Below are 24,557 nucleotides of genomic sequence, written 5' to 3' on the forward strand. Positions count from 1 at the left end.
CAGTTTCTGTCCCATCCCCCCCACTCACACACCACTCTCCTCTCCCTTCCCCCGCCCCCACATTTCATTTGAAAACCAGCTGATAGTCTACTAGGATGCCCATGGAACGATGGGATTGAGAAATCTGCATTATGTGATGCTGTACCTGCTCCATGAGGCATTGTAAACCCTTCCCAAAGCACCCCAGTTGCACAGTGGGATAGCTACCCGCAGTGCTCTCTCTGTCATTGCAAGAGTGGCTAGTGTGGATGCACTCAACTGACACAAGGAGCACAGTGTGGACATGCAACAGAAGTTTAATTAAAGCAGCATAACTTTTGCTGACAAAACTTTGTACTGTAGACAAGGCCTAAGTTTAAGTATTTTAGGAGTTCACTGTATTAAAAAATGCAAATGTTTATGTATTATTGTGTGATTGTACAGAACTTCTTTAGGAGGAAGATGGGATTAATGCAATCTTTGGAAGTACTGTGAGCTTCAAAAGACTGCCTTAAAATATATGGAGATATACCTATCTCATAGAACTGTAAGGGACCCTGAAAGGTCATTGAATCAAGCCCCCTGCCTTCACTAGCAGGACCAAGTACTGATTTTTGCCCGAGATCCCTAAGTGGCCCCCACAAGGATTGAATTTACAACCCTGGGTTTAGTGGTCAATGCTCAGACTACTGAGCTATACCTCCCCCCTTGAACAATGTAGGGGACAAATGATCTTTTGTGACAATATGTCTAAAGTGGCATTCTTAGGCAGCACTTAAGAAGGTTGCAAATTCCCACCTCTGTACTCAGCCTTTGAAGTTTCTTCCTGAGGGCCCTTATCACTTGTTACATGAAGACAGTTAAAAACAAAACAAAACAAAAAAACACTAATAAAAAGGAGTAAATGACACTCTTGGGTGGGGTTTGAAGGACTGGTCACCAGCCAGAGCCCTTGCTGGAGTCAGGAGTGATTTCTGGGTAAATTTACTGGCATGTATCTATTTTCTTTTATTGTTTTGAATATGTTTTATCTGAAATGCTTAAGAATAAATATGCTTGCTGAGAAAGAGTTGTGTAGTAGCCTAACTGTGGCAGTTACTTTGTTTACCATCTCAGAGGAGAAAAGTAAAGTATGAGGCAACCTGGCCTTATTGGAGATGTACGCTGCACCCCATAATGCTTTATAGAAATATGCTTGTGAGTGTAAATATGACATAACCGGAATATTTTTATGCTATATATGCCATGTAACATCTCTGCAAAGGTTAATCTCTACTGAATGTATTCATCTATTCATATGAATGTAACATTTTTATATCTGATGTTTTGGCTCTATGCTTGTATTTAGAGCGTTTACTGTAGAGAGCACCTAAGGCAGAGTTAGTCAACATAGCGTGAGGGGTTATTCAGGCAATTGGCTAACAATGGGCCTTCACAGACACCAATCCACATCTGAACTTTCCTGGGAACGTTCGGGCTAACGTGGGCAATGGCGTGGGCCTGTAGAGAACTGAGACATGCATGGACATGTGACTTGCCCATGTGACTCCAAAACTCCACCTTGTAGCTGTGATTTTAACCAGGGGGAGAGAGGAGCTTCCACCCACAAGAGAGAGACTATATAAGCTCCTGGAAACCCCTCCATTTTGTCTTCAGCTGGCTCAAGAGATAGCCTCTCCACTCCTCCACCCACAAGAGAGAGACTATATAAGCTCCTGGAAACCCCTCCATTTTGTCTTCAGCTGGCTCAAGAGATAGCCTCTCCACTCCAAAGAGATGCGTGAAACAAATTGGAACAAAGGACAGTAACTATAGGGGTATGAGTGATTGCTGGACCCAGACTAGGAGGAAGTCTAGTCTGTAAAAGAAGCTTATTGGAACATCTCTGAGGCCATGTCTACATCTAAAATTTTGCAGCGCTGGTTGTTACAGCTGTATTAGTACAGCTGTATAGGGCCAGCGCTGCAGAGTGGCCACACTTACAGCAACCAGCGCTGCAAGTGGTGTTAGATGTGGCCACACTGCAGCGCTGTTGGGCGGCTTCAAGGGGGGTTCCGGGACGAGAGAGCAAACCGGGAAAGGAAACCAGCTTCGCCGCGGTTTGCTCTCTTGGTCCCGGAGCCACCCAGCAAACCGCAGGGAAGGAGACCTGCTTGCTCGGGGTTCCGGGACCGAGAGAGCAAACCGGGAACGCCGCGGTTTGCTCTCTCGGTCCCGGAGCCAGCCAGCAAACCGCAGGGAAGGAGACCTGCTTGCTCGGGGTTCCGGGACCGAGAGAGCAAACCGCGGCGAAGCTGGTTTCCTTTCCCGGTTTGCTCTCTCGGTCCCGGAACCCCGAGCAAGCAGGTCTCCTTCCCTGCGGTTTGCTGGGTGGCTCCGGGACCGAGAGAGCAAACCGCGGCGTTCCCGGTTTGCTCTCTCGGTCCCGGAACCCCGAGCAAGCAGGTCTCCTTCCCTGCGGTTTGCTGGGTGGCTCCGGGACCGAGAGAGCAAACCGGGAAAGGAAACCAGCTTGATTACCAGAGGCTTCCTCCTTCCACGGAGGTCAAGAAAAGCGCTGGTAACTGTCTACATTGGATTACCAGCGCTGGATCACCAGCGCTGGATCCTCTACACCCGAGACAAAACGGGAGTACGGCCAGCGCTGCAAACAGGGAGTTGCAGCGCTGGTGGTGCCCTGCAGATGTGTACACCTTCAAAGTTGCAGCGCTGTAACTCCCTCACCAGCGCTGCAACTTTCTGATGTAGACAAGCCCTGAGGCTGAGGATTACCTGCATTTAGTTTCTTACTGTATTAGGTTTAGATTTGCATGTTTTTGTTTTATTTTGCTTGGTAATTTACTTTGTTCTGCTTGTCATTACTTGGAACCACTTAAATCCTACTTTTTATATTTAATAAAATCACTTTTTACTTATTAACCCAGAGCAGGTATTCATTCCTGGGGGAGCCAACAGCTGTGCATCTCTCTCTCTCAGTGTTACAGAGGGCAAACAATTTATGAGTTTACCCTCTATAAGCTTTAAAACTGATCGATTTAGTGTTTGGATCCCACTGGGAACTGGGTATCTGGGTGTTGGAGACAGGAGCACTTCTTAAGCTGTTTTCAGGTAAGCCTGCAGCTTTTGCAGGACATGTTTCAGACCTGGGTCTGTGTTTGTAGCAGGCTAGTGTGTTGGGCACACCAGACAATGCATTGAAGTCCCAAGCTGGCAGGGAAAACAGGCTTAGAGGTAGTCCCAGCACATCAGGTGGCAGTCCCAAGGGGATTTCTGTGACCAAACCCATCAGAGGGACAGTGAGGAAGCAAGGAGTCACAGTAGAGGCAGGGAGCTATGTAATCTGGAAATACCTTGGTCAAGAAGGAGAGAGACATAGGTCTCTGCTCAAGAGAGGTGATGACTGAAGAGCCAGGAACCTATTATGGTGCTCTTGCTGGACCATGAGTGGGAATATAGGTGTCACTACCCTGAACTGTGATAGGCAATACACAGTCAAATTACTGATGTGGCTGCAACTGTAACTTCATTTTGACTGCAAGTTAAAGAGACTCAGTCTGTGTTGGGCACTTTCTATTATCCTTATACACACACTTGATAAAACTGTCAACAGTTATGTGTCTAAATTATTTTAAGTGCTAAGGTACAAGCTTTAATTCACACAAGCTGCGCATGCTCAGTTTAGACAGCTTATTTGTACGTTAGCAATCTCATATAATTTTTGTGGATCCCTTATAAGTAAGTTTAATGTATTTGCTTTGTAATTTTTTTCTAGAATCCTTTCATGTGCTAGAAGTTGCTGCAGGGTAATCTGTGTACCTTCAGTACAGTATGTGAAAGGAGATAAGCATTCTAGATATAAAATAGAATTTAACTTAATTTTTGTGCAGAGAATCAACTAAGAAATCATTTTAATTTTAGCAAGTCCAATGCTTGATAACTACCATTATAATGCTAGCGTATGACAAACTGACATAATATTTGCCAGGGAGTATGAAGGAGGAGGTAACTGATTTTTTTTTTTTTTTGCATAAAAGAAATCTTCAAAGTGTTGTTCTCTATTTATTCGTCACTTCCAGGTTGTGTGCTCATCTTACAAGTGGAATTATTTTCTTTTCTTAACGCCAGGCCTGTAAATGCAACCTGGCAACTAAAAATACAAATATGAATGTTTCCCACAAAGGGAAAGGATAAAGAAAGTTGAATAAAAGGTCTTAGAATAGTTCTTAAAATAAGTAGTACATAGTTCACATGAGTGCTCAGATAATGTAACCTTGAAGTTAAGGCTTGTGTTACTGGAGATAGGCAAAAAAAATAACCTATGGTGCAGAGTACAATGTATGTTATAGACAGACATGGGATTACACCCACACATGTACACAGAGTTCTTTTCAGGCAGCACTCCTCCCAAACTGCTTCCTTGAGAAGAAATTTGCCAAATTTGGCCATCTCCCTGAATCCATGGGAGGACAGGGCTATCCATGTGAAGATCTTGTATCTCTGTAATAAATCACTGAAATCACTGCAATTGGCTCTATAAAACTGTGTTCATCAACTCCTCTGTAGCACCACTATTTGGCCCAGAATCCTCTCTCCAGCAACAGGCAGAAGCCAACACATTTCAATCCCTCTGGCTCCATTCCATCTGAGCATCATCCAACATATTGGCTTTCACATGCTTAGTCATTATTTATAGAGCAGCACAGATATGCATGATGCTTTACAAAGCCAAGTGAGAAAAGTCAGTGACAAGATTTTAAGATTCTGCTGAGATTTAATAGCCTGACGTTGGCAGACACTTCAGACAGGCTGCATTTAAAACAGGCTGCATTTAAAACAAGCTATCTTGAACTTATTCTCCAACCTATGGCAAGCTAGTTTGGATTGCTCATGTACAATTCTGATCATGAAATGCCATGTGTAATAAATCCCAGATATGCAAAGTTGCTTTTTTACAATGGCAGAATCAAGATACCTGGGTTCTAGTTCTGTGTCTGACACTTGTTGTGTGTAATCCTTTGTAGCAAAGAAGTTCTCCAGCATGTGTGTGGCTAATTTAGCTACACAGCAAAAGTGTATATCCTGCAAGATGTACAGTGAGTCTTCTGCATATACTCTGATCTCAGTCTTTGCTCATGTTACAAGAGCCACTAGAGTCCATGAGAAATGGTGTTCCTGTGTTGTCTAGTCAAGTAGTTCCTGATCACATAATTTCAAGTTTTTCCTTGAGACTCACAACTATGGTGGTTTTTTTTTTTTTAAAAACTAGAATCTTTCATGTTAAGACAATGTAAACATTACATGATTATGCATTTAAGAATTCAGGTAATGCCAGTTAAGGTGGCATATGCAACATCTAATAAGGAAGTGGAATGGAGAGAAAGATCTACCATACAAGTCCTCTCCTTTATCTTTCATTCCTGAGGCTAGTAAGAAGACTGAGGGTATGTCTACATCTACAATTTTGCAGCGCTGGTTGTTACAGCTGTATTAGTACAGCTGTATAGGGCCAGCGCTGCAGAGTGGCCACACTTACAGCAACCAGCGCTGCAAGTGGTGTTAGATGTGGCCACACTGCAGCGCTGTTGGGCGGCTTCAAGGGGTGTTCGGGGAACGCGAGAGCAAACCGGGGAAGGAGACCAGCTTCGCTGCGGTTTGCTCTCGCGTACCCTGAACCCCCCTGCAAACCGCAGGGAAGGAGACCTGCTTGCACGGGGGTTCGGGGAACGCGAGAGCAAACCGGGAAAGGAGACCAGCTTCGCCGCGGTTTGCTCTCGCGTTCCCCGAACCCCCCTGCAAACCGCAGGGAAGGAGACCTCCTTGCACGGGGGTTCGGGGAACGCGAGAGCAAACCGGGAAAGGAGACCAGCTTTGCCGCGGTTTGCTCTTGCGTTCCCCGAACCCCCCTGCAAACCGCAGGGAAGGAGACCTCCTTGCACGGGGGTTCGGGGAACGCGAGAGCAAACCGGGAAAGGAGACCAGCTTCGCCGCGGTTTGCTCTCGCGTTCCCCGAACCCCCCTGCAAACCGGGGAAGGAGACCTGCTTGATTACCAGACGCTTCCTCAGGTATGCTGGGATACCTGCTTATTCCACGGAGGTCAAGAAAAGCGCTGGTAAGTGTCTACACTTGATTACCAGCGCTGGATCACCAGCGCTGGATCCTCTTCACCCGAGACAAAATGGGAGTACGGCCAGCGCTGCAAACAGGGAGTTGCAGCGCTGGTGATGCCCTGCAGATGTGTACACCTCCTAAGTTGCAGCGCTGTAACCCCCTCACCAGCGCTGCAACTTTGTGATGTAGACAAGCCCTGAGAAACAGACCTGGTAAACAGATTAGAAAAAAACAAAGGAGGAGCTAGAAAGGGTTATAAAGCAAAGAGACTCACAAAAGGGGCTAAATAGAGAGACGTTTGAGGAAACATATAACTAAAATGGACAAGACAATGCCTCTCTCTACTCTGCTTTTTGTTTTCTCCCCCACATGACTGTAAACTCTTTGAAGCACACACCAGGTCTTCCTCTATTTGCACAATCACTACTATATTGCATAATACTGTAAGAATAATTAACAATGTCATGCGTGCTGAGAATTTGGCAGAGAAATGTATACAAGTTTTCCCTAGGGCAGGCAGGGAAAAACCAAAACCAAAACCTAATTGCTTCTGTTTATAAAATTTTCCATTGGGTAATTTATAGGCAGCATTAATAATTAGTAGTAACTTGTTAAATTTAGAGTAGGCCTTACTATATTTATCCAATCCCCACCAAATTGAGGATTTGGCATATTAGTGAGGGTGGGGAAAAGTGTACACATACAGCTGTGATTTCTTCCCTTTTTTTTCGTTGTAATAAGACCATTGCCCCAGCCTTAAATCCAACAGAAGGGTTCCGGCACCTAACAGATGATATTGGAGACCTTTTTTGCTAGCTTCTGAATTAATTTGCTTAAATCTGTAGTTTGCAAACCAGTGTAACTATTCTAGTTAGGGGTTGTAAGGTCTGAGGTCTTCTTCTGCAGCTACATTAGGACTGTAGAAGCCATGAGCTAAAAAGCAGAAAGTCACATCCTCACATTCTATCTAAATTACATTAAAACAATGAAATATCAGGCTGTTACGAAGGTGCTCCTGTCCTAATAGTACCCACCATCACCAGATAAACACACAGCTTTTAAGATGTTTAAAAAGACAACTTTGTTTGATTCCTTGCCAGACAGAATACAATCACTTATCAAGAGTTGTGATGGTGAAATCTATACTTCTTTAACCAAGCTTACCCCACCGCTTTAGTAGATTTAAATCTTGCAAAATTAGTTATGCAACAGACAAACAATGAAAGAACCGGACAGAAACCATACAGACATGTGCTGGACAGCAGAGAGTGTTACAGGGCAGGCATACCCTTTGACACAGCAGACAACACTTTGTGCCAGTATAACTACATCAGCCATACTAGTATGGTTAAAGTAGTACAACTTGTGGTTGTAGGCAACCCTGTAGAACAGGAAGGTTAGATACTGGGTAACAGGGCAGCAGTTTGAGAAGTCTTTAACATCAAACAATGGCTTCTTTCGTACTGGTCAGACTAAAAGATATTTTAAGGCAACAGGTTCCTCACAAGGAGGTGTCAGTCCCATTTAGTAGGTCATCTTTGTGTTTTTAACCACACCAAAAGGGCAGGGGTCAGAATCACAGGTAATGATCCCAACTATTATGTGTGTGAATAGACCAAGTCCTTGGAAAGAGGGTGCTGTGTGTTTTGCCCTGCACTTGGTTTCTGATTATTTGGTGATCTCTTCCCTGCCCAAGAAGCACGTCAGATAACAGGCAGAAAGCTAAGAAAAACTGGCAAATTGAACACCTTGTTTACAGACGGCTCTACTCCTTAGAAGATATCTTTAAAACGTTAATGTCAGCTTGTTTATCCTAGCTGACACAAGCCATCCTTGGTTTGTTTTTTGTGGAGTATATTTGGGTATAAAAATGGCTACTCCATTTGAGACTCATCCTTTCTGGGTGTGTGGCAAGTAGGGGGGGAAGCAGGGAGATGAGGTGAGTTGACTCTGCAGGACCTGTGGGTTTCTGTGACCCCTAGACCAAGGAAGGTAATTTGTCAATAGTGAATGGCTAAGGACTTATTGATTACAGATCTTACATTGATGAGCACGAGGCTGTGGTCCTGCCTGGGTGTTTGTACCACACTTCATGTGACTATTTAATCATCATTTTTCTGGATGCATGCTTCCATTTCCTCAGTTATTTCTTCCTATTTATGCCTTGTATTGGGGAAAAATGCAGAGAAGTGGTTCTAACTGGCAATGGTAGAAGTCTAGTGAAGTAACAGATTCATAGGAAGCAGCAGCAAGACTCTTTAAAGCTTTTTGTTTAAAAAAAAAATGGTGTCAGATGCCTATAGTATAGCAAGTCTGAGACACCCATTACATAGCAACAGCACAGTGCAAAGTTCCCTGTAAGTTGCTCGGCTGCCTATTTAGCCTAGCTGGCTGGACTTGGAACCCTGTTTTTTAAAATAAGCACAGGCATTAGACTGTTGGGAGAAGGTTGGCCTTAAAGTAGCCTGCCAACAGATGTAATTCTGGTACCCAGCAATGAAGTAAGGACCTCACTCTGCTTCCTCTTGTGTTGGGAAGGCCAGAACAGTAGGAGAAAATGGGGCAGAGGGGGTTGTTTTCTGAATCAGAGTTTCAAAACTGATTCTTAGCAGCAGGGGATGTCCCTGCTCTATTTCTTACTGGGTGGGCCCTGCTCCCCTGTTGGGTACCTCGATGGGAGGGAGGGTTGTTTAAAGCTATAGCTGCTTTAACAGTCAGCCTTCCCTTTGTGTGATTTCTGCAAGGAGAGATCATAAAAGGCCCTGCAGTTTCACATTCTTTATACGCCATAGTTGTTTTTTTTCTGGTTCCCAAGGTAGGGGTGGATTGTATCCTTTGTGCTGTTGCTCATAGGAGAGATGCCTTTCTAGTGTTCTTCATTAGCTGCCCTCAAGCTGAAGCAGAACTGAATCTTGGCAGTTTCACTGCCGCCCAGAGCAGGGGTTCTCAAACATCATTGCACTGCGACCCCCTTCTGACATCAAAATGACTACACAACCCCAGGAGGGGGGACTGAAGCCTGAGTCTGCCTGATTCTCACTGCCCTGAGTGGGGGAGCCAAAGGCTAAGCCCCACTGCCCTGGGCAGGGAAGGGATTAAAGCTGAAGCCCAAGGGCTTCAGCCCCAACCAGGGGGCCTGTAACTGAGCCCTGATGCCCAGGGCTGAATCTCTCAGGCTTCGACTTGGGCCCCACGTGGTGGGGCTTGGGCTTCAGCCCCGAGCCCCAGCAAGTCTAAGCCAGCCCTGGTGACCCCACCAAAATGGGGTCGCGACCCACAGTTTGAGAACCACTGTCCTAGAGGGTTCCCACCTGGCAGAAACTGATGAAATAGGCAGCAGATTTAAAACCAACAAAAGGAAGTACTTGTTCACGCAAAGAGGAGTCAACCTGTAGAACTTGTTGCCAAGGGATGTTGTGAAGGCCAAAAGTGTAACTGGGTTTTAAAAAAAAAGTAAATAAGTTAATGGAGGATAGCGCCCATCAATGACTTTTACCCAAGATGGTCAGGGATGCAACCCCACTCTCTGGGTGTCCCTAAGCCTCTGACAGCCAGATACTGGGACTGAGTGACAGGGAATGGATCACTCGATAATTGCCCTGATTTGTTCATTCCCTCTGAAGCACCTGGCATTGGCCACTGTCGGAAAACAGGATCCTGGGCTACATGGACCTTTGGTCTGGCCCAGCATGGTCATTCTTATGTTCTTAAGTCAGGGTGTCACCTCCCTCTTCCTGCTACCCAGATGCCAGCAATCTTCTTGTTCTTAGTTCTGATGCCACAGTGGCCCCCAGCATCCAGAAGGATGAGTTCCAGGAAGAGCCCTGCTCAGTCCCTGTAGCCCTAGGGTGAAGCATACTTAGTTACTCTGTGGGTACAGCCAAAGTGCAATTCAGCCAACATGTAGGAGCTATGAGGTAACGCAGCATGCTCGTTGCAAACAGACTCTTCTGAAAGTAATACTGCTGGCTTCAAAGGAGCCTCTCTACTTCTCATATGGAGACTTCAACTGGTAGAGGCTTGTAACTTAGCCAAGTCTGGACAGATTTTCACCAACCACAAAAAAGTAAATCCAAACACTCACCCAAACACCCCTTCTCCCTGTCCCCTGACTGCCTCCGGAACCCCTGCCCCTGCCACCCCATCCAACCCACCCCCCCTTCCTGACTGCCCCACTTCAACCTTGTTCCCCCCTACTGCCCCCTTGTTCCCTATCCACACCCCTGTCCTTAACCACCACCCCAAACTCCCCTGCCCTCCATTCAACCCCTCCCCCCACCCTTACCACGCTGCCTGGAGCAGCGCTGGCTGGTGGCACTACAGCCGCGCTGCCACTGCCACCATGTAGCACAGAGCACCGAGTCAGGCCCGGCTCTGTAGCTGCCCTGCCCCAGGAGCTCACAGACCCACCGCCCATACCACTGCAGCGATGGTGGAGCGAGCCGAGGCTGTGGGAGAGGGGGGACAGCGGGGGGGGGGAGGCGGGGGCAGGGGTAGGGCCTAGCCTCCTGGGCCAGGAGCTCAGGGGCTGGGTAGGAGGGTCCCGTGGGCTGCCATAGTTTGCCCACCTATGTGCTAGAGCTTCTCAGACGAGCTTTTGTGATTTTTTTTAAACATGGGTAAGGCAATGTATTTTCCTCTCCAACTCTGTTCCCAGAAAGAGCTGAATTATTTTAGCTGAAACTTTCCAAAAATTTAGCCTGAAGCAGACAGAGTTTTCAGCCCAGTAGACAGGTTTAATAATATTTTAAGCAGCAGAAAACAGGCTCTTATAGGAAGGATATAGAAAGGATTTTAAGCATAGGTATTGGTACCAACTCTGCAAATAATTGCTGACGGTGTACTTGATTTGTAGGAACTAATTCTCTTTAGGAGGGAAAGACTGCAATATTTTAGCCTCTGATACATTTGATCAAAGCATATATAAAGTCCTTGAAAAATCTCACAAGTTATTCTAAATTTGTGCAAATCATTAGTCCATTTTAATAGATACTGCTACTTCTAAGGCTCATTCTTTGCAGCAGTTCAAGCATTAATTGTTGCTTTATCTTTAATATACTAAAGTTCTTACACTTCATGTTCAGTAAGCGAACTAGTTGGTGAAGAGCTAATCTATTTGAGCGAGGGTCCACTTTGTAGTAGATAACTTTATTAAAAAAGGACAAAGCTTAAGTGTTTCTTCCCCTTTTAGCAGAAGCAGAGGGAGCTGAACAAGTTGACGCTAGAAACTGAAGTGTGTAAAGACAGGTAATGTAAACAGCACTGGATTAATAACGGAATGAATGACATGAACTCTGGACTCATGAATTCTGTTCAACGACATCTAGGTAAGAGATCAGTGCTTTATGATCAGACAGTATTTTATGGGATTCGAAAAAAGAAACAAACATGTAATATTTTACCTGATCTGCCACTCTGTAGATCTCTTGCCTTTTGCTGCAGTCACACAGGTAAGCATGCACTCTTATGGCTCCATTTTCTCTAGCTAGTTTACTTGTTTCCTTGTTACCTTCTTGATTAATGTCCCAGAGAACAAGGGTGACTCCAAGGCGAGCAAATTTTAATGCTAGAAGTCTTCCAATTCCACTTCCGGCTCCTGTTATAAGTACTATTTCACCAGCAACACTCTTCTTTCGCACAGGAACAAACAACAACACTAGAGATTCTAACAGGAAATATATTGAGAGCACCAGGACTTTGAGTGTTTCAAGGAAGAAGTTCATCTTGGAGAAGATTTTTCAAACACCTGCTAATGATGAATATTTACCATTTAGAAGAAAACAGCAACAGTGAAACTTCAAATATTTTAGAATTGAAAAAAAATATTGCTAAATATATCCCCTCTATGAATACATATAACAGTGGAAACTATTAAAGAATAATAGATAGGGCCTTACCAAATTCATTATCCATTCTGGTCAATCTAATGGCCATAGGACTTGAAAATGGCAAATTTTAAGTTTTCAGATATTTAAATCTGAAATTTCACAGTGTTGTAGTTGTGGGTGTCCCAACCCAACACGGGGCAGGTGGGGTTGCAAACCTGTTGTGGGGGGGGGATTGCCATCCTCACTTCTGTGCTGCCTTCGAAGCTGGGCTCTGAAGGCAGCAGCCGCAGAAGGTTCCCAGAGGTGAAGGTGGGTCAGATCTCACCCATCCTGCTGGGAGTGCCCCAGCAAAGAGCTGCTAGTCCTGACCAGGCTGGGGAGGGACAGGGACAGGACTTCAGTTTCCTTTGCATGGCTGTTCTTGCTACCTCTCCTGGCTACAGAAAGTTCTGCACTGCCTCACCCACTTCCTGCCCCGAGAGATCTTTAGTTGCAAGGGGGAAGTCACAGTACTGTATGTGCTCCCCGTCCTTCCAGATGCAATTATTAGCTTGTTTTAGTAATGTGAACTTGACAGGATTTATTGACTCTTTACAGCAGCAAACAATACTCAGGGATCAACTCCCTGATATGGGCATTTGAGACAGTTTTGTAGGGTAGCAATCTCAATTGGTATCCTCAAACTTGAGAGCCCCTGCCTTAAGTTAACAAAAGCAAGTGAAAAAATGTGTTCCAATTTCTAATATCATTAATTGAATGTCAGCATGGACCATCCAGCAACTATGTCTTTCTTCACTCCCTGTCTCTGCGCTGAAAACACTGTCCATGTTTAGACACTTCTCTCTCTGCATCCACGGAGTTCACTGGAATTTTCAGTGCCAAGCTAGCCTTGAGAGGTGGGAGATTCTGCCTTCCACTGAGATCCAAAACTGTAGCACAGGCAAACTACAGTCCACTTCTTTCATAATATTTTTGTAAGCAGGAATCTCTAGCCTAGAATTCATGTCAAAGCCAGGAATTGCATTAAGTGAGGTTAAATCCATCAACAGGTGCATTTGTGCAGATTCGCATATACGCACAGCTTTTAGGAACCCCACTGCAGGTTGCTGAAACTTCTGAGCTGTTTTTCCTGTATCGCTTGACTCTTCCCTGTAGCAACGGTACTGTCTGAGCTTCTTTGCGTGCAAGAAAATGCCTGCTGAGCACTGGCATTTAATTCAGCATTGTCAGAGTGATTTTTGTTTGATTGTTCTTCAACCCAGAATAGTACATCCATTACTTTGTTGTACATTTGGCGGATTATAACATCTTGAGATTTGAACCAAGTGATTAAGTCCATCAGTGCTGTGGCATTCTTGGCAATGAACTGAACTTTCTCATTCAGCTGAGCATTGTTTAGAAGGGTTGAAAGTTCTGTTAAAACCTGCATTTTCATTGTCAGTGTCAGCTCTTCCGAGAGGAACTCAGAGTAGTATTTCAGATGAACTGCCTGGTACTGTACAGCCCTGAACCAGGAATTCCACAGAGTATTGGCTCTGGGGGAACTGCAATTTTTTGTTTCCTGATTTCAGTCATGTTTGCAGTGTGCTGCCTATATTGAATTTTGCAGCTAGGGCAGTGTTTTAAAGATCTCTTTAATGTAGCTGACCGGTTTGTTAACTTTCTAGACTTACATCTCCACAGTTCAATGACAAGAGAAATTATATATGCATTACATGTAATATGGACAGCATTTGACATTACACCCTGGAGAACAGATCTGAGAGATTTTATCATGTACCTGAAAGGGGGTTCCAAAGAGGATGGCTCTAGACCAGTGGCTCCCAAACTTGTTTCGCTGCTTGTGCAGGGAAAACCCCTGGTGGGCCGGGCCGGTTTGTTTATCTGCCACATCCGCAGGCTCGGCCGATCGCAGCTCCCAGTGGCCGCGGTTCATTGCTCCAGGTCAATGGGAGCTGCTGGAAGCGGCTCAGGCTGAGGGACATACTGGCTGCTGCTTCCAGCAGCTCCCATTGGCCTGGAGCAGTGAACTGCGGCCACTGGGAGCTGCGATTGGCCGAGCCTGCGGACGTGGGAGGTAAACAAACCGGCCCGGCCCACCAGGGGATTTCCCTGCACATGCAGTGGAACAAGTTTGGGAGCCCCTGCTCTAGACTGTGGTCAGTGGTACCAGAGGACAGAACAAAGAGTAATGGTCTCGAGTTGCAGTGGGGAGGTTTAGGTTGGATATTAGGAAAAACTTTTTCACTAGCAGGGTGATGAAGCACTGGAATGGGTTACCTAGGGAGGTGGTGGAATCTCCATCCTTAGAAGTTTTTAAGGTCAAGCTTGACAAAGCCCTGGCTGGGATGATTTAGTTGGGGATTGGTCCTGCTTTGAGTAGGGGGCTGGACTAGATGACCTCGTGAGTCACTGATATTCTATGTAAGTTGCATTGTGGCTTATGAAAGTAGATACTTTGTCAGAGTTTGCACCATATTTTGAAATTATTTCAATTATCACTTGAGAAACTGTAGTGTAGTTAACTGCATCCAAGTAAATGAAATCAGTGAGCTCTGTTCTTAACTTTCCTGTCTGTATATTTTTGGCTTTGTCAGAAATAAAATCAAACAGAACATGCAGTACATAGTTGTCCTGCTCACCTATGGACTGATCCAAAATAACTGTAAAAGACTGATGAGTTAATTTGAGATTTCATCTCCTCAAAATGTGTAGCAAAAATCTTAGAAAGGTAGTCTTATCGTAGCTTATTCGTAGTTGGTAAGCAACTGGCATTTTGTACATGCCACTGAATGAACTCACGCAGCTTTGAGTGATCACGTTTTTTCAATGGTATATTAGCACTTGCAAATGCATCCACAAGTTCCATTCTAGCTAAATGATGGGTCTCAGAGCTGTCATCTTCTTAAAAAGCAATGAAGTTGTTTTTGTATTTGTAACTTTTTGTTTATCAGCCATGCATTATCCACAGCCCTCTTTCTGTTTCAATAGATTTCCAAGTCTATGTGGTGCTGAACCCTTGCTCAATGTGCGTAATCCAATGAAATATTGCAACTTTGACAAAATACTGTGTCACCACTGGAATGTAGAATTTGGCTTCCAAATTCTTTCACATGATTTGCTGCACTAACGATTTCAGAGGTTTTTCATTTACTTTGGACGGTCATTTTACACTTGTAATTTCAGTTATCTTCTGGTAGGCTGCCAAGTGAGATCACTGCACTACAAAACCATACCAATGTCCGTATCTACCAATCTGTGAGTTGAGCCATGAGTGTGATTCGCTGCTGTAAAGTGTCAATCAAAAAATTCTGTCAAGTCCTTCACCTTTCTTTTTGTTGTTATTGAAACAAGCTAATAAGTGCATCTGGAAGGGAGGGCTGGGCAGTTTCCTGGACAATGACCCCTCCTGCAATTGCAAAGCAATGGAGACAGGAAGTGAGTGAGGGAGAGGGGTGCAGAGCTATCAGCAGCCTGGAGAGGTTAAGAGTGGCCCTGCAGGGGAAGGACTAATCCTGTCTCTCCCCAGCCTGGGCAGGACTTGCAGCAAGCTGCCCCCATCTGGGGAGCTCTCAGCAGCTGGGGGTGTTCAGATAGCATCAGGAGGGACTTATTTTGTGATCCGTGACATGTTTTTCATGGCCGTGAAACTGGTAGGGCCCTAGTGATAGGGCCCGATAAGCAGGTATTCACAATTCCCCGAATCACTTCATTTACATACACATACTTTTAATTGATTAGCACTGTAATGCTATTTTATGCAAGACATCTTAATAGGCATTTTCTATTTTCTATTTACATTTCTACTAGTGTGTATTTTTATACTAGTGTGTCTTAGATGTAGTATGACAATTCCAAAATGGAATTATAGCGGGGCTAACAATTAATAGCTCACATCCTCTTTTTTAAAATCAGCCACAGAGAAAACATACCTGGAAGACAGGCTTCTGCAATCAGTCAGTCAGGGATCGGCAATCTTTGGCATGAGAACCGCCAGGGTAAGCACCCTGGCAGGCCAGACCAGTTAGTTTACTTGCCATGTCCACAGGTTTGGCCGATCATGGCTTCCACTGGCCGCAGTTCGCCGCTCCAGGCCAATTGGGGTGGCGAGAAGCGACAGCCAGCACATCCCTCAGCCCACACAGCTTCCTGACATCCCATTGGCCTGGAGCAGTGAACCGCGGCCAGTGGGAGCCATGATCGGCTGAACCTTTGGACACAGCAGGTAAACAAACTGGCCCGGCCTGCTCGGGTGCTTACCTTGGCAGGCTGCATGACAAAGGTTGCCAAGCCCTGGAACAGGTAGTTCCTTCTTGCTGAGGTACTGTAACCAGGCTAAAGCACAAAGCTTGCTCTACTTAAAAACGGTTAGCATAAAGGACTTCAGAAAACAACCTCTTTTATAAACTCAGCAAAACACTTGAGAAAAATGAGATACTTACGTGGCTCACATGACAATAAATTTATCATCTCTGCTGGCTTTTTGCAGATGAGCTACAATGTAAATTCTGTTTATATCCCTTACAATGTATAGCCAAACAAAACCTCTCTTTAAAATTGTGTGTTAACCAAACATGCAGTAGAAATACTAGTGTCCACAAAGTCTCAAGTGTGCTTAACTTTATGCACTGTACTCAATGCAGTTAAGCAAATGCTTAAGTCTTTGTGGGAGTATAACTTCATTTCACCTTCCATGAACATACGTGAGTTCAATCCTTGAGGGGGCCATTTGGGGATTGGTCCTGCTTTGAGCAGGGGGTTGGACTAGATGATCTCCTGAGGTCCCTTCCAACCCTAATAATAATAATAAATAATAATAATATGGAATATGAATGATGTTGAAACCTGCTCTGCAACTGTAGCCTTAAGAATCAACATTTTACCCTCCTCAGGTGAAGGTTCAGTGTACTGGGCTCAGAGTTCAACTTTCAGCACTGAGACTGTTTTTAAATTTGGGACACTCCTCATTTATGTTGCAACTGCATATAGTTTATTTTAGTTCAAGACTGCATGTACATTAGAAGCTGGATAGAGGTTCCTTTGAGAAATTGGACCATGATGTTGGAGTCCTACATGAATCCATCCCTCCCGCACCAAAACACAAAGCACTTCATCTGTTGTTCACTGCTATGTATACAGACAGCAGTGGTATACAAATAGTGACTGATAAAACTACTCAGATTCTTGATTCTTTGAGAAAATTTCAGTGAAATTTAGCAAGTTGATGCTCTCAAATTACTACTACTACTGCCATGTTTTCATGTAGGCTCAAGCAGTTACTTTCCTTGGAAGGCATTAGATGGCTATTGAAACAGAGAAAGTTATTTCAGAAAGCCTTTTATCAAGACATTAAGTCTCACTTTTTCAAGTCCCATTCAGAACTTTCATGTGGAAATATGGACTGCCAAAAATAACATGGCAGAAATTAGGGAAACAAGTTTAAGCCTCTGACTGGATATTATGAGCCAGGAAATGAGTAACATAATTACGTTTACTTTTAAAATAAAAAAATGTGAGAAGACTTGGAATGTTGCAAAATTGTGAACCATAGATATTTTGTACATTGAACATGGAAGAGCCTCTGCTGTTGTTTCTCAATTCCTCATTTTTTTCTGTTCCATTAACACCACTGAACACAAATTGTACTTTTTACACAAAACCTTTGATAAGCATAGCTTTCAATTCTCCAAGAATCAGATGGATGATCTTTGCTTTCATAGTGTGGTAGAAAGACAGTAGGGTGGTGTTTTTATGTTTTTTAAAACCTAAGAAGAGTGATTTCTACCATAGTCACATAGGCTTTTGGTGTTCAATAGACTAATTTAGCAGTTTGAAATAGGTATCTCATACCTACAGCCAACACTTCCTCCAGCACAAATGTTTATATTAACTGCAAGCTTCATGTTTGCCATCTTTGAAAACCTTTCATTCCCTACCTTGTTCATCGTTTAGCTCCCCAAATTCACATAGCATCAGCACATAAGAGCGGTGAACACTAAATTTTGCTGGGTTCCAGCTAGTTAATTAGATTATGTATGCACCAGAGAATTAGAGAGGTGGAAGCTGAATCAGATGGACAGAAGTAGTAAGCATAAACTGGTTCAACTGCATCCAAGGTGGCTATGCCAATACTGGTTAAAAAGTATGGCACCTTTTGCCCCACTACTGCGTCTTCCAGAATCCCATCAATTACATTGTACTGTGAGTACCTAATCTACAACTCCTAATATTAGTCCCAGAAAAAATGGATTTTGAGATCTTTTGGAAGGCCAATGCTGTCTTAGAGAAGACGACTGGAACCAGGTGACCTAGTTCACATTCTACCTAAGGGTATTGCTATACTTGAAACTTCAAAGCACTGTGTAGTCGCAGTGCCAGTGCTGGGAGAGAGCTCTCCCAGCGCTGCCCGTACTCCACATCCTGATGGGGTTTAGCTTGCAGCGCTGGGAGCCATGCTCCCAGAGCTGGGGCAGTGGTTACACTGGTACTTTACAGTGCTGTATCTTGCAGCGCTCAGGGAGGTGTTTTTTTCACACCGCTGAGCGAGAAAGTTGCAGCGCTGTAAAGCGCCAGTGTAGCCAAGGCCTAACATTTAAATGGTTCAGATGCAATAGGTCTTTAGACCAGCAAAATGCAATTCTGACATTGCATGCACGCAATTGCTGGGAGATTTTCTACCCAGCTGTGAGGCACTGTCCGGGTTATACAGGTACAGAGAACTGGGAATTTCTCCCGGGGTGATAAGACTGTAGAGACGAGCATTTCCTATCTTTACTGGTATCAAGCAGTTAGAATGTAGCCACCAGAATGCTCTTCCACTGAGCCCTTACCAGCTTCTCATCCTCCACCTTGCCCCTCCCTTTCAAAAACACAACCAAGCTGCCAACCTCAAGGCTTCTTCTTCCAGACCAACACCTCCAGCTCTGTAATGCAAGAAACCTCGGATAACCCCTCAACAAAGAGCCCACAGTTAGAACTCGAGATTGGGGTCCTTCCACTCTCCCCCTCCCCCCAAACACCGGGGTGGGGGTGAGCAAGTTCTCAGCCACTAATCTGCGTTAAAAGGCGCCAAGCTCACTCCCCGGCGGGTGTCCGGCGCTCCGAGCAGCGTTGGGCCGGTTTCCTTTCTGCGGCCGCAGCCTCTTCTCCCGGCCTGGGACGGCGCCCTCCCGCCAGCCCAGCCCAGCAGCCCAGGGGAGAGCCAGCCAGCGCTAGAGGCCAAGCGGCGCGGACCCCGGGACTCCCACGCGCCTCGCTCCCCCAGCAGCGCCCGCAGGACGGGCAGAGCCGCGGCCCCACTCACCGCGATGGCAGCTCCCCGGCACGTGCCTCAGGCAGCCCTCCGGCTGATGTCTCTTCCCCGCCTTTCCAGCGGCGCTTACGCCCGTCTGGCCACACAGCGTTCCCCTGGAGCAGGCACCAGGGCGCGGCAACGTGTCGGAGCGTACAGCTCTGAGCCCTTCGCTCTTCCGCGCTGAAGGAGATAGGGAGGCGGGCTGCAGTCACACAGAGGAACTGGGTGGGGAGGGGAGGATTGTAGAGCTGGAAATGGGGCGGTTCCAAAGGGTGACCAGAAAGCAACTGTGACAAAATGGGGCGGGGTGGGGGGAATAGGAGTCTATATGTAAGGGGTTGTTGCCCCCTTACTAATATTCAGGGGGGGGGGGTTGGTTGGCTAGCTCCCAGAACCAAAAGAAAGGGGGCGTAGATGGGCAATCAGGAGCCTGAGACTGACAGTTCACAGAAACAATGGGGAGAGGCCAATGTTTCAGGGCAGCGTGATTGACAAGGTGGGCAGGCTAATCGGAGAGTCAGGAGGCCAGGACAAGTCCTGTCCTCTGTGTGAGCTGGAATTGCCCTGTCAGACAGAGTGGAGCTGGAGCTAAGAGCTAAGGAGAAAGCAGGGGCCCAAGCTAAGCTGGGGAGCAGAGCTGCAGTCACAGAGCCAAAGACACAGCCCAGGGAGAGGAGATCCTGTTCTGGGAGCAGAGCTGCAGCCACAGAGCCAGAGACACAGCCCCGGGAAAGCAGATCCTGTTCTGGGAGCAGAGGTGCAGCCACAGAGCCAGATACGCAGCCCAGGGGAAGCAGATCCTGTTCTGGGAGCAGAGGTGCAGCCACAGAGCCAGAGACATAGCCCAGGGAGAGCAGATCCTGCGCTGGGAGCAGAGCTGCAGCCACAGAGTCAGAGGGGCCAGAGAAACAGCCCCAGGGGCTGGAGGCAGAGAAGCAGCATCAGTGCTGAGGCAGAGTGGGGCTGGGGCTGGAGCCAGATGTGGTGAGCAACTGGGGCCAGCCAAGGGGGGACCCTGGGCAAAAGACCCAGTGCAGAAAGACACCCCAAGCCAGGGGTGGCAGGTTTCTAGAAATTTTGGTGGTGCCCAGAACCCACCCCTGCCCAAACTCTGCCCCCTCAAACTCCATCCACCACCTGCCCAAAGCTCTGGGAGGGAGTTTGTGTGAGGAAGAAGGTCTGGGGTGCTGGGGCAGGGGATTGGGGTGCAGGGTGCAGGCTCCAGGAAGGAGTTTGGGGATGGGAGGGGGTGCAGAGGGAGAGTGAGCAGGAGTGAGAGTGCTGATGTGTGGGCCATAACGTATGGCTGCAGATGAGGGGTATGGGATGTGGGAGGAGCTCAGGGCGAGAGTAGGAGTGTGGGGGGTGAGGGCTTGGGCTGGGGGGTTGGGGTGTTAGGCTCAGAGCTGGGGCAGTGGGTTGGCGTGCAGGGGGATGAGGGCTCTGGCCGGGACTGGGGATAAGGTGTTGAGGGTGCTGGAGGGGCTCATGGCTCAGGCAGAGGGTTAGCATGTGGGTATGTATGTGAAAAGCTCTAGCTGGGGATGTGGGCTCTGGGGTGGGGCAGGGCTAGGGATGAGTTTGGGGTGCAGGCAGGCTGCTCTGGGACAGGGGCCAGAGAGGAGGACTCCCCCCAGCCCTTTTCCTGCCGGCAGCAGCAAGCTCGGAGGGAGGAACCCCCCTTTCCTGCCCTCCCCAGCAGCACACTCACCCCCACCACTGTCACTGCATGTGCTCCTAGACCCCTCTCAGGTCCAGGAATCTCCCTCGCCTCCTCTGCGGTGGGTGCCGGGGTGTGCTGCATGTGCCTCCTCTGCTATTGCCCCTGACTGTAGCCTCACTGAGGGTTGAGGGATGGGGCAGAAGCGGTGCCTGTGGGGGGGGGGCGGGGCTGTGCTGCTAGAGGGTCCCACTGGAAAAAGGAAGGGTCTGAGGTGGAAGGGCAGGCTCAATCAGTCTGCCCTGGCAGTCGAGGTAGGGGGCACTAGGACCCTGTGGCAGCAGTTGCTGCAAGGAGGCAGCATGGAGCTGCATGGAAGAGACAGTGACACCTGGCCCCAAATATTAGTGAAGCTGGGCTCTGAATATTGCTGGTGCCTGGGCACCACATGGGAATATAACTCGCCACCTATGCCCCCAGACAAGGCTCCTTGCAGGCCAGACTGGGAGGGGGATCTTAACCCGACAGGGGGCTGATGCGGGGAAGAAGGTTCTCACCACCCAAAGCCTGGAGGTGTGTGGCCTCCACCAGAGGAAGTGTCCAACCTGCAGCATCCCTGCAGCACAGCCAGGGCCTGAGAAGGAGGCCTGGGACCTACAAGAAACAGATTGTGAACTGCCCTGACATTCCAGAGACACTGTTTGTAATGTTCCCTGCCAGAGAGCGGGGTGATATGTTTTCCTTTAACCTTTCCCATTTTTCCTTAAATGTGTTGTTGATTAAATAACTTGCATTTGCTGTAAATTGTATGTAATGATCACTGGTCAAGGAAGTGCCCAGTGCAGAGAAAGTACCCTGGAGTGGGGACACCCTAGCCCCTACCCTAGGTGACTGCAGCAGGGTTGGGGATCGAGCCACCAGGAATCCTGGGCGCAGCCTTGTTGGGGTTACAAGAACTCTGCCAGACAGGAGAGTGGAAGGGGAGGTCTCAAGGGCAGAGAGATCTCCGGGTAAAGGAAATGGGAGAGAGGACTCAGATCCTTTCTCTAGCCCACCTCACCGGGGTATGCAGAAGCCAGGAAAGTTCCCCACAATAGCGGCACCATTCCCCACTTACATATATAAGAAAAAGTCCCTCAGAATGGGGGGGTCACCCTAGCCCAAGCTGATCAGACACGGGGGTAGGAACTGCCCTCCCCTTAGGAGTTTGACTCCTAGGATGAATTGTACCAGTAGTGCACCCTGCAAAGTCTGGCCAGCAGCCTGCCTCACGCGGAAATGTGCAAGTGTAGCATGGAGTAGGATCAATGTGACAGTGGGTCTAGGGCAGTGTTGACCCAGGTGACAGCGAGACAACACTGATGATGAGTTTAATGAATGAATGTTTTCAGCCCTAATGTCCACGCTGACTTCCCTAGGATTACCAAAGATCAGCCTCTTTTTGTTACAAGCCACATGTATAATTTAAAAAGTTGAGTTGTAGACATTTTCTTGAGTCTATAGTTACATCATTGCTCTAGGTTCATCTTGTTTGGACCATTGTGGTTAGAGGAGGAAATTTCCACCAACCACAGGACCTGTAGCAGGGGCAGTGAGCCCTTCCCGCCATGCTGCAAAGAGAGACACCATTGAAATTATGATTCCATGCATTTTTACAAATCAAATGACACCTTCCTTACCTTTCTGTCATTAACTTGCCCACAGAATGACAGATGCTTCCAGACTACAGTGTTGGGTGGGAGCTCCTAGGTATTAGCGATACAGTGAACCCCACACATTTAAAAATCATGTGTAGGAGTCGGTAGAGACTCTCCCATCTTCCCATTCCATTCTCCATGTTTTTCCCCAAAGTAAGAGTGAGGGGAAGAGGAGAAAGGGAGGAGAAGAGGCTTGACAAAATAAATGCTGCAGCTCTCATCTAATCCGTTGTCTGGAGGGGCTGGGGGGCTTCACGCACCAAATATCAAAGAGTGTTGGTAACATTGAACAGCACCATGTTCAGGGTGTGACTAGGGACTCATTACAGGGACAGATGTAAGTGATTGGAGTTCCAATATGCTGAGAGAGGGGAGTGCCAATTGGAAATTAAGCTAAGAAGCACTGCTAAAGGGCCTGTGAGGCATTCATAAAAGGTCTTCAGGATGAATTAGAAGTAGTAGTAGGTGGACACCACCAGAATGAACTGGCTGAGCAGTGGCCTTTCTTCTCACTATCCATCCAAATTTAGAGCTCCAGATAGATCACAGTTCAGGGCAACTTTACCTGTATTTCCCCTCAGTGATCGAGCAAGGACACCCAATCTTAGGCTTCCAGTTCCTCCACTGTTGCCTCTCTTGGGAAGGAGACCTGTGTCTCACTCTCTTCTGATCAGGGTATGTCCCAGATTGAAGAGTTCGCTGCCTTCATCACAGCAAAAACAGTCTTCCTAAACAGATGTGCTTGCTGTCTCTTCAGTCTGATAACAGTCCTACAGGTATAAGGTACCACATGGCTCTTTCTAAGCAAGCCTACTTTATTCTTAAGGTAGAAATCGTTACAGAGAAAACATAATAAAAATAAAAGAACCTATGCTAGCAAGCTCCCGGCTCTGGCTCTGACCCCAGGCTCTGGTTCCTGACTCCAGCTCTAACCTTTGGTTCTGGTTCCTAACTCCTGCTTCTGGCCCTTTCCCATTCTGTTTCTAGCCACTAAGATGTACTGCCATCACCTGGGCTTCTGACACTTGCTGGACCATACATGGGGAATACAGGTAGAGTTGCCCCAAACTGAAACATTTCACCTCCCTTTATGTGTCTTAAATTTCTGTACTGCAATTTCATAGTTAGCCTCCTCTGCCTGAGTGAAATAAAAACTATTAAACACTTCCAGTGATTCAAAACCAGACACTGTCAAAAATAAGGCTATATTCTGAATTTCTTCCTTTTTATTGGCACCCACTGCTTGCAGATATAGAGTAAAGGGCTGTTTAAACTTCCTCTGCTGTCTTCCACATCACAACCACTCTTCGGTATTGGTCAGAGACTTCAGTAGCCATCATATGTCCTGGGGATATGACGATAACAATAGTGCAGGTAAACAACTTCTTGAATGGGCCTCGAATCAACACAAGCATCTACGGTTTGATTATAAGCAGCCAGGAACTTTCCATTCTGCATGATCGAGAAAAGACTATATGCCAGACTAATGCTTTGTGTTCTGTGACCAGAGTGCATGGCCCCAATGGCAATTCTAACTGCCCTCAACAATTTTCTGCATAGCCAACACTGTCCTATCATCGTACATGTTAGTCTGCAAGTCTCCCTAATTACATCACTACCAAAGCTGCAGTGGAACTATGGAAAGACTGACTGGAACGATTATATGGAAATCATAGTGTGGCGTTGCACCCCATAAAGCTTTATGGAAATATGGTTATGAATGTATCTATGATATAACTGGAATATGCTTTCTGCTACGCATGCCATGTAATGTATCTCTGTAAAGGTTATGATCTACTGAATACATTCCTTCTATTTGTATGCATGTATCATTTTTGTATTCAAAGTTATGAATATTGGCTATGTACTTGTTTAATTTTAAATAGCCTCAGTGAAGCAGTTGGTCAGCTTCCTAAGAAAAGACTACACTCAGTAAAAGCAGCAAAGAATCCTGTGGCACCTTATAGACTAACAGACGTTTTGGAGCAT

General features: G+C 46.5%; 1 protein-coding gene across 2 annotated transcripts in view; it reads right to left on the minus strand.

Moving 5' to 3' along the window:
* The window catches only part of LOC115646801 (epidermal retinol dehydrogenase 2-like), a 34,771-nt gene extending 15,292 nt beyond the window's left edge, over positions 1–19,479 (minus strand). Inside the window, exons 1-2 of one of the 2 annotated variants that reach the window (XM_030553129.1) lie at positions 19,221–19,479; positions 11,492–11,838 (exon numbers count right to left, since the gene is read on the minus strand). In XM_030553129.1, the coding sequence (XP_030408989.1) occupies positions 11,492–11,812 (321 nt within the window). In that variant the 5' untranslated portion in view covers positions 11,813–11,838; positions 19,221–19,479. The remainder of the gene's footprint in view (positions 1–11,491; positions 11,839–19,220) is intronic. The other variant, XM_030553128.1, reaches the window with a different exon arrangement.
* Between the last annotated feature and the right edge of the window lie 5,078 nt (positions 19,480–24,557).

Source organism: Gopherus evgoodei, chromosome 2, assembly GCF_007399415.2.
Source record: "Gopherus evgoodei ecotype Sinaloan lineage chromosome 2, rGopEvg1_v1.p, whole genome shotgun sequence".
Classification (NCBI taxonomy): Eukaryota; Metazoa; Chordata; order Testudines; family Testudinidae; genus Gopherus; species Gopherus evgoodei.